The following is an 11,382-nucleotide window of genomic DNA, read 5'->3' on the forward strand; positions in this document are numbered from 1 at the left end:
TTCGCCCCACTGACGGAGAACGATCCCCTCGCACAAATCCATAAAAAAATCATCTTTTATATATATATATATATATATATATATATATATATATATATATATATATATATATATATATATATATATATATATATATATATATATATATATATTTATATTTATATTATGCTATACAGAATTTTTTCTTATTATCATCATAATTGTCTTTCCTAATATATTTTCTTTATAATTTAGTCTGATTGATTAGGTAACAATTTCTCAAAATAAACATTCAATTAGTTTGAATCAAAATTAATCAAATTAATTCAATTATTAATCAAATTATTGAATTATTGAACAAGTTTCACCCAAAGAACAATATAATTTCACCCACACGGTAATTCAATTTTAAATTAATCAAATTATTGAACAAGTTTAGTCTTTTTGTTATTTATGTACATTACAAAAAAAAAACTAATTATTTAAAATATTAACTATAGTCAAATATTTTTTATTATTATGTATTATGTATTATGTATTATTATGTATTATTTCTTTACTCCGCCATTCTACTATTATGTATCTCTTTATTATTATACTATTACGTAAGATTATTTATCTCTTTATTATGAGTCAAATATACAAGTTTATTACATTTTAATTTATAACCATTTATAACCAAATTTCAAATGGTAATATCCTACTAAAATGGTCAATCTTACTCCATTTTATTCATATATATATATATATGCTACACCTCATGATCAATTTACATACATATTATTTTTTCTTTGTATTGTCATTCTATTCAACAATAAAGTATGGATTCAATCTTTGAAGAGAACAAACATGGATTGTTCATCATCTTCAAAGACTTTGAAAAAGGCTAAGAATGAGCCCAACCCATGCTAGCCTTTGTTATTTTGGAGCTGTTTAAACATGAACAATATGTATTTCATTTGGTGTTTTTATTACTTTGAATAAACTTAACACTTAACAGACGGTTTATTCTGTTAAGTTTTACACTTTTGTTTAATACATGCTATAATTTGATGTTATGTTTTTGTATTATTCTTTTAAACAATCTTCAAAATGCTGCCACTGTTTTGCACAACTTAACAATATTTCATTTTCGAACTTTCCATAACGCATTTAATATATTTTCACTTATTAAGGATAGTACTAATGGGGGCATATTCAAGGCCGAAATGGAGAATCTATAACCAAAGAAAAACCAAACTCTCTCCCATGGAAGATCACCAACGAGCATCCAGTCACCATCTTCGTCTTCAAAGGTAAGTACATATTCGGAACCATCCAGATCCATCAATCTACTTTCGCACAAATAAATAAAAAGAATTTGAGTAGACTAACACTCAAGCAGAAAATGTGGTGGAATTGGATGGAAATGGAAAAATGAAGTTGATATCAGAACACTGAAGTTGTACAATTGTACACACATCAAACATTTAACTTTTAAAATTAAGATGAATTGGATATGGAGGGGAAATGCATGATTGCATCTGGGATATGAATATATGATCATTTTATTTGGTCTTAAAACTTCTTAAAAGGTAATATGCAAACTTTACCAAACCCTTATTTTGCTGACAATGCTTTATAACATAGATAAAAGTGCAAGGTAGATGTGGAGGGGCACAAGATACAACCATCTTAAAAATTAAATTCATTGGAATCAAGGCGTAAGTATTAAGTAGTATCTGGAGTAGATGATTCTGTATTCCAGACATGTTCAACGTAGATTTAGGATACATATAATAGGGGATACAAAAGGAAGAGATACAAACTTACTTTGATTGAAATTATTGAGAAAGATATACTTAGTCCAATTTAGTACCTAAAAAATTTCGAAATCTTATTTTACACTATGAACTATTAAAGAGATGTCTCGAGACAATATATTTTTGTTTTTAAAAAAATTAAAAAATTAAAAACATTGATTTAAACCATGATATATTATCAACACAATTCAAAATGGTTTGATAATCAAGCATTGTATAGAATCCAACCAACACTCAGCAAAATGATTAATCTCATTTCGCGAGATGTAAAAACCAGAACAATATATATATGACAAAAGCACTCTTCTACACAACAAGCTATTAAATTCCACATAATAATAAAGAAAGATGAATAGTATGGGAAAAGCATAAACTTTTTTTCCACATAATAATGAAATTCCCCCCATAAATGCAGAGCCAGTGAAGTCACAAACCTAATACACAAGAATTTAAGCTAATTCTAGGCTAAGCAGTAAGCACCAAGAACCAAAGAGGACCAGTAATTATTATGGCAAATAATATAACCAAAAAAGACAGAGACACTATATAACCCTGATAGTAATTTTCTTGGATGATAAAGTAAGGAGAAAAACATTACTTTGCTGCAGGGGCAACACCATGGCTAGGTGAAGCAGAAACCTGAGGCTTTTTCTCCTGAGATGGCCTTGGAGATGCTTCTCATTCGTGTAATTATTGTGGTGCCTTATTTTGGCGCCAAGAGCGCTCAAATCAAAATGTTACACGCGGATTGCCAAAATACACAAAGTGTTGTTACGAGGGCAAGATACAATTACCTCGCATGAAGGATCCTCCTCCTGTGCTACAGAGCTTATACTTTGGTGATACTGAACAGAGCACACACTTCCTCAATAATATTCGAAGGTATAACAACATGTTTTGCTTCACATCTCTAGGTGGTAGAGTGGATAGGTCAATCAACACTGGTAACGCACCTCCGGTGTTTAGAATTAGTGGTCAAAATTATCACTGCATTGGAAGTTTAGTTCCAGGAGAAGGGTCTACCCCAAAATTTGCGCAACTATATATTTACGACACAGATAATGAGATTAACAATCGCATCAATTCTGTTAGGTATGTTTTCGAAAGAAATTCATTTTAACTTTCATTCGTTATCCATAAAGATATTCAAATATTATTTATTTAGTCCCGTTTTTTTCTTATGAGGACGAGATAATAACTCAGGTGATATCCGCGAAGATATTGTGGAAAAATTAAAAAACATGTTGGACCAAAATAATGTTTTGGTCAAATGTTTCAGAATGGCAAGATCCGAGATCCAATCTAACCTAGTTGTTGAGGTTAAGATGAATTTAATTAGCAGGCGGAGCAAAGATGGAAGGACATATAATTTACCAAGCGCTAATGAGGTAGCTGCACTTATTGTCAGGGATCTGGACCCATCAATAGGTGATCTAGACATATTGATAGAGAGTAGGACTGGGCAGTTGAAGAGAATAAACCAATTAAACCATGCGTATCTGCCAATACAGTACCCTTTGTTGTTTCCATACGGTGAAGATGGTTACCGTGAAGATATTTCATTCTCTGATGCATGGCGCCAAGAACATCATGGTGGTAGGAAAAGAATTAGTCCAAAAGAGTATTTTTCATTCTATATACATGAGAGAGTAAATGAAAACCATACATTATCGTATTCTAGGATGTTATTTCAACAATACTTGGTTGATGCATATATAATGATTGAATCTGCACGATTGATCTACATTAGAACTCATCAGAAGGCTTTGCGTTGTGAAGCTTATCAAGGATTGAGCGATGCATTAACAAGGGGAGAATTAGACCCTACTGGTCGGGGTAAAAGAATTATACTACCATCATCATTCACAGGTGGAGCCAGGTATATGATTCAGAACTATATCAAGATGCAATGGTAATATGCAGACAAATCAGTTATCCACATTTGTTCATAACATTCACTTGCAACCCGAATTGGCCTGAGATTGAGCGGTATGTTGTCCATCGTGGCCTTAAATCAGAGGATAGACCCGATATTATTTGTCGCGTGTTTAAAATGAAACTTGATGCTATGATTGAAGACATCAAAACACAAAAGCTGTTTGGCGACATATGTGGAGGTATTTCATTATTATCATACATATTTGAATTTGTCTTAGTTAAATCTAATTTAAATGTATAAACTTTAATCTTCATTTTTATTTAATTTATTTTCAGTTATCTACACTATTGAATTCCAAAAGAGAGGACTTCCCCACGCACACATATTGCTATTTGCCAAAAAAATAAACAGGGCGAATTCCGCAGCCAAGATTGATGCTATTATTTCAACTGAAATTCCTGACCCAGATGTTGACACTGAGTACCATGACGTAGTTGGCTAATTCATGTTGCACGGACCGTGCGGACAACTTCGGAAGAATTCGCCCTGTATGATAAATGGTAAATGTTCAAAGTTTTTTCCAAAAAAATATGTTACTCATACGTGTTTGGATAAAGATGGTTACCTGATCTACAGAAGGTGTGATAATGGGCGTATAATTGCTAGGAATGGAATCGAACTTGATAATCGTTATGTTGTTGCGCATAATAAACATCTGCTCCTAAAATATCGCGCACATATTAACGTTAAATGGTGCAACCAATCCAGATCTATTAAATATTTGTTCAAATACGTGAACAAGGGAAATGATAGGGTCACGGCAGAGTTCATGAGTAGTTCTATAAATGGACGAAATGGTGATGTGGTTGATGAAATTAACATGTACTATGATTGTCGGTACATATCAGCATGTGAAGCAACGTGGAGGCTTTTTGGGTATGCGATACATCGGACGCCACCTGTGGAAAGGTTAAATTTTCACTTAGAGCACCAACAGAATGTTGTCTATGGTGAAGATCAGACACTCGATGAGATTGTGGAGAACCAAACAGTTAAGCAGAGCCAATTCACAGCTTGGTTTGAGGCAAATAAGTAATACGAAGATGCACGTTCTCTCACTTATGCAGAGTTCCCTAGTAAGTTTGCTTGGAGACAAGATCTACGTGAATGACAACCAAGGAAGAGAGGATTTTCCATAGGACGATTGTTCTATGTTCCGCCAGGATGTGGAGAATTATACTATCTAAGATGCCTTTTAAATCTAATACGTGGACCTTCAAGCCACGATGATATACGCACTGTTGCTGGAGTAATTCACAAATCATATAGAGATGCGTATTATGAATATGGATTATTAGATGATGACAAGGAATGCATCGACGGCATAACTGATTCGAGTTACTGGGCATCCGCGTCTGCTTTAAGATGATTGTTTGCTACGCTTCTGAGTTCAAGTACAATCAGTAGGCCAGAGGTCGTATGGAATGCTGTTTGGGAATTTCTTGCAGAAGATGCACAGTTTCATCATCGACGTCGCATGAACAATCCAGGTATTTCAACATACAAAAAATTTATTCTACTTATTCATTTGCTTATCATAATTTATTATTTATAAAATTAAATTATTTGATCATTTTTTTTGGACCATCAAGAGCTGTTGTTATCAGATTCCGATAAGAAACAGTTTGCTCTTGTGGAGTTGGAGAAATTGTTATCTTTGTGGGGGAAGAGTCTGAAAGACTTTCCAGATATGCCTCTTCCAGATGAAACCAACATCGGGTTTATGGAAAACATGTTGATAGCTGGAGAGTTGGCGTATGATAAGGAATCGTTGAAGATAGAGCATGAAACATTAGTAACACAATTGACAGATGAGCAAAAGAATGTTTACGACTCTGTGATGAATGATATTGATTGTAATGGAGGTGGACTCTTCTTTGTGTATGGTTACGGAGGAACAGGCAAGACATTCGTGTGGAGGATGTTATCCTCAATGATAAGGAGCCGCGGAGATATTGTTCTAAATGTTGCTTCAAGTGGAATAGCATCTTTATTATTACTGGGAGGAAGGACAGCGCATTCTAGATTTGTTATACCACTCTCATTGAATGAAGATTCCACGTGCAATATATCGCAAGGTAGTGACCTTGTTGAGCTTATAATTAGGAGCAAATTGATAATATGGGATGAAGCACCAATGACTCACAAACACCGTTTTGAGGCTTTGGACCAAACCATGAGGGATCTATTGAGGTTTGCCATACCGGGTAGTGCTGAAAAGACATTTGGTGGAAAGACAGTAGTTTTAGACGGTGATTTTAGACAAATTCTTCCAGTTATTCCCAAAGCAACGAGACCGATAGTTGTCGGAGCAACTATTAATTCTTCATACCTCTGGACAAATTGCAAGGTATTGAGGCTCACGAAGAACTTGAGACTACGGAGCTTAGCTTCAGAGGAAGATAGGCAGACGGTTGATTGGTTTTCAAAATGGATTGCAAACATAGGAGATGGGATAACAGGGGTTGTAAACAATGGTTTGTCTGAGATCGATATTCCGCCAAGGTTTCTCTTAAACTATGGACATGATCCCATAGCAACTATAGTGGAAAGCACATTCCCAAGCGCGAGATATGGCATGATTGATGAGTTGGACCTAGAAGAGCGAGCGATCCTTTCACCGACTTTAGATGTGGTTGATCAAATTAATCAATACATGTGCAACATGAACACTGCAGAAGGTCGAACTTATTTAAGTTGTGAGCCTTTGTGTAAGGCAGAATCAGACGGCGAAAATCTATCACAAGTACACACTCCTGAATTTTTAAATAGTCTGAGATTGTCTAGGCTTCCCAATCATTCATTGATACTAAAGGTTGGTGCACCTGTTATGTTATTGCGGAACATAGATCACTCTCTTGGTCTTTGCAATGGTACGCGCCTCATTGTCACAAGATTGACAGATCATATTGTGGAAGCAAAAATAGTTAATGGGACACATCAAGGGACCAAAGTTCTTATTGCCCGAATGTCTCTCACCCCATCTGATACGAGATTGCCCTTCAAGTTCCAGCGTAAACAATTTCCGTTGATGCTTGCATATGCAATGACTATCAACAAAAGTCAGGGTCAAACACTAACTCACGTTGGGTTATTGCTAAAAAAATCGGTCTTTAATCACGGTCAGTTGTACGTGGCTTTTTCGCGAGTAATTCATCCTGATGGTCTGAAAGTTTTAGCTCTAGACGAGTATGGACAAACTTCTTTTACTACTACCAATGTCGTCTACAAAGAAGTTTTCAATAATGTGTAATTCAAAAAAGTTATATTATATATTCTTTTTTTTTTATACAAAGATGACAAATTTTTTTATATATCTATATAAAACATATATCTTGCGTACATATAATTTCTATAATTGAGTTGCTACACAACGAAGTAATTAAACCAATTAATACAAATCCTAAACATTGATATGCAAATTGTTTAATGTATCAACACCAAATGTGTATATCTACATGTTTGTTATTAATTGGTAATTATTTGTTCATATTCAAGTTATTTGAAAAAAAATTGTTCATATTCAAGCAATAATAACATCACAAAACACAATGAATTAAACTCAATTCTCCAATTACATTATATAATATTTTATATTACGGTTTACACAATTGTATTACGATATAAATATTATTCACATATTATAACAAATCCATTCCGTGCAACGCACGAGTGGAAATACTAGTTATTAATTATAACATTAATATTAATGTTACTAGATATGACTGCAATTCTAGTTTTGTGTCGATTCACAATTTTGGAAAATAATAAATTGCTTAGCGGTTTCGATTTGAATCGCCAGTAATACATCCTCACCAGCCACAGCGGCGTCTTCATCATTGTTGCCCTACAAGAGCTCTTTTACGATCAAATGCCATCCAAATGCGTAGTACTAGTGCCACACTTTACATCAGCATCATCGATGTCAAAAATTTCATCATAAAATTAAAAAATTAAAAAATTTGAAGAGAAAAAAATACCATTGCCTAAAATAGGGTTTCACTGAAAAACGTCACCGAAAAGACTAAAAGTGTTCAAACTATAATATTTTGAGATTTTAAATAACAAAACGACTATCTGAAACTAAATTTGAAATTGCCTAAGACAAAGGATCTCCGCTAGAGTTAACTCTATCTTAAAATATCAAAACTCATGACGTACAAAATGTAAAATGTATTAGGAAGCTAGATCCGATTAAGTTTAACCAAATGTGAGGATTAGCTAAAATTGCAACACAAAAATAAATCGAAGTTGACCAAGGTAGGCCACACGAGTTGAATTTTGCATGCCGTTGGATTTCTAAATCTTAATGAATATTTATTTTATGGTTTCTATTTATAATTTATTAAAAATATATTTAAAAAATCATTCAATTTATTTAAATATTCAATTAAAATTTGATAAATTAAAGAATATTAGTGGTACCGTTCGGTGGAGAAATTCAAATTTTATAAGTACGGAGTAATTTATTAGAAAAATATATATTAAAATTCGTGTGAAAAATTATCTCGGGTATATATTTCACTTTAAAAGCGTTAAGAGGTAAGATGTAAAATTATAACGAGACTCTATAATGTCAAAAAGAGATTAGTGACAATCCAATCTTGTAAAGAACATGTAATGTTAAACAGCTTTTTGTTAGACTCTTTTTAGGTGAGAGTCAAGTTATGTAAAAGCAAGGAACCGAATTCAAATTAATCTTAAAATAATAAGAATAGAGTAATGCAATCTTCCCCTTCTTAGATGACATTTGATAATTGTACAATTAACTTTCTTTTTAACTAATGATGAGGTCACTCAAGTTAGGACACCAATGATTTTAAGTCACGGGAGATGGACACTAATATTTGTTTTTTGGAGAGAAAAAGATCAGAGCCAAAGGCTGAAATGTGTTATTTTTTTCATGACTTGACAAAAATAGGATGAATTTGAAAGGTGGACAAAAGTAGGAAAAGATACTTAGGGACACTAACGAGGCGTTTGGTTGGAAGGAAGGAATTATATGGGAAAGAAATTGTAATTTTAAGGAAAAAGAATAATGTGAAAATAAATTGAGAGTTTAAATTCCAGTGTTTGGTTTGTAGGAATAAGATTACAATTTTAATTCCAATGTTTGGTATACTGGGAATTGAAAGGGAATAAGTAGTATAAAATCCAAAATGCCCATTGTTGTTGTTGTTGTTGTTGTTATTATTATTATTATTAATCTTATATGACAAGTATCTCTTGGACCCATTTGCATATTCAAACACCCAAAAAAATATAACATATTAAATTCAAAATTTTGTTCTTCAAAATGTAGGCAAAATACTGTATATACATATCAAATTTAGATACTTGAAAGTTTTTAGAAAACATACTTGATTAAGGTTGGCTTAGAATGATTATTGCTCAAAAGCGGCGTTATCGGTTGACAGTAGTAGAAAATAATGCACGCTATCATCTAGAGGAGAAGGTCATGCATTAGTTTTAGGTTTAAAAAAAAAAGGAGGAAAATTTTGTCTTAGGACTTTTTTTTTTCTTCTTCAAATTCACGAAATTAAGTGGGAATAGAATTCAAATTCCCTCCGACCAAAAGCCATGTAATTGTTTTTTATTTATTTACTCCGTATTTTTTTGGTGGGGATTTTTTTATTTATAATTGTTGATGTGACTGCTTGTTTCTAGCTCACTCTCGGCCTCTTTGGTATAGTTAAAACTAAGAGTGAAATCAGAAATGTAATGTATGGATAGAAATCCCTCTCCATCTCCACTTTATAGAAACACAGTACAGTATCTACTGCTCCACCCACCCACCCCTTCCGCCTGCCCAAATCTCCGATGCGTATATCAGTTTAGTATCTCTTCGTCTCTGCAAATCCAAACACCTCCGATCCGCCCTTCATCAAAGGTTCGTTTCCTCTTTCCTTTTTCGCTGTTATTTTTTTTTTTTCTCTCGGTTAGTAATAAATAGGATACAGCTGAACTGTCGAGTAGGCTTTGTGTAATTTCTCATGGAAATTCTTCTATCTAATTGATTGCAAACGGAGATGTTAGTGAATGCAGTTTTGGATGAGTGATTGCTCCGTTGTGACGTTTTATAGCATCTTTTTTTTTTTTTTTTTTTTTTGACTTTCTGTGTATATGTGTATGAATAACTTAGAAGGATTTATCTCTGAATTCTTTTCACTAATAATTGTGTTGGTGCTTTTCTCTGAATTCTTCGTTCTGAATGAAAGCTCCTCCGAGCCTGTGTTACTGTTGTAATCATTAAGTATATGCCAGTGATAACAGGATCCAATTTCAAGGAGTTTTCATTTCACAACATTTTTTTCTTTTTATTTCACTTTCTGGAATAATTTGTAGTTCATGACATAGAACTAATGTAGGCATATACTATAACTTATTCCATGTACCCCTGCCCACCTCACTCTTGGCACCTCAATGCAAATAAATGTTCACCGTTGTGTCATAATGTTCACTCCTTAGTCCTTATGTTGTAAATGTTCATCACAGCTGTAAATGTTCACCAAAGAAGTCAAAGGCTCAGAAAGTTTTACAGTAGTCAAAAGATTGAGCATAAATAAGAGAATCTGAGAAGGTGAAGAGGATACTAAATAAGTGGACTTGGGACTAGTGTTGACTATGAGCAATCATGTATGCAGAGCAAGCTAGTAGGGCAAAGTAAAAGAGCCCTGGTCTGTTAAGATTGTTAATTTGCCAATGACAAAAGAAAGGACCGTTTGTTGGAGTTTTGGGACCACAATTGGTCGACTTATGGGGTTTTGGGTTCCCTATAAGATCGCAAATGTATTATCTTTTCTTATTGTGCTGTCTTTGTTATTTGGGGTATATCATGTAACTATACCTCTTCTACTTGGATTTCATGTCCTTGGTTTTAATCTGAATATCTGTATGTATTTACTGATGGAGCATAAGCCCTCAACTACCCTTGACTCTCTCTAACACTCCCTCTCAAGTTGGAGCATAAATATTGATCATGTTCAACTTGTTACAAATACAGTCAATCATACTTTTACCAAGTCCCTTCGCAAACAAATTTGCTAGTTGATCACCACTACGGACATGCACCACAGAGATCAGTCCTTGTTGCATCTTTTCACGCACAAAATGACAATCTACTTCAATATGTTTGGTCCGCTCATGGAACAATGGGTTATTGGAAATATGTACAGCCCGCTTGGTTGTCACACCACAAACTTATTGGCACACTCACGTTCGCACCAACCTCTTTTAGAATGTTGTGTACCCACGTTATTTACAAGCCATATGAGCCATAGCTTTATACTCAGATTTTGCACTAGATCGAGCCACAACACTTTGTTTATTACTTTTCCACGAGACCACATTGCGCCCTACAAACACATGATTCCCTGTCATAGACCTCTTGTCACTCGGCAACCCGACCCAATAGCATAAAAAAATGCCTCAATATTCATATGCCCGCAGTCAACATACAAAATTTCTTTTCCAAGAGCACTCTTCAAATATTTCACAATTCGAACAGCCACTTCCCAAATTGACTCCATAAATTGACTCACCACACTTACTGGAAATGCAATATTTGGACGGGTAATAGTGAGTTAGTTTAGTTTTTCCACCGATCTTCTATACCTCTCAGAGCTATCAAAGACCCCCCCCCCCCCCCCTCACCAGCTACAA

The 11,382-nt window shown here is 34.0% G+C and overlaps 2 protein-coding genes across 2 annotated transcripts in view; both read left to right on the forward strand.

The window, feature by feature from the left end:
- Positions 1 to 3,061: 3,061 nt before the first annotated feature.
- LOC116013169 lies at positions 3,062 to 9,453 on the forward strand. The gene is made up of 8 exons (XM_031252818.1): positions 3,062 to 3,660; positions 3,705 to 3,898; positions 3,996 to 4,150; positions 4,463 to 4,752; positions 4,942 to 5,073; positions 5,116 to 5,210; positions 5,328 to 6,355; positions 9,388 to 9,453. Exons 1-8 carry the CDS (start codon positions 3,062 to 3,064, stop codon positions 9,451 to 9,453), a joined length of 2,559 nt encoding a protein of 852 aa, XP_031108678.1.
- The window catches only part of LOC116012722, a 7,923-nt gene continuing 5,976 nt past the window's right edge, over positions 9,436 to 11,382 (forward strand). Inside the window, exon 1 of the mRNA XM_031252365.1 lies at positions 9,436 to 9,610. The gene's annotated coding sequence lies outside the window, so the exon portion shown is untranslated. The remainder of the gene's footprint in view (positions 9,611 to 11,382) is intronic.

Source organism: Ipomoea triloba, chromosome 3 (assembly GCF_003576645.1).
Source record: "Ipomoea triloba cultivar NCNSP0323 chromosome 3, ASM357664v1".
NCBI lineage: Eukaryota > Viridiplantae > Streptophyta > Magnoliopsida > Solanales > Convolvulaceae > Ipomoea > Ipomoea triloba.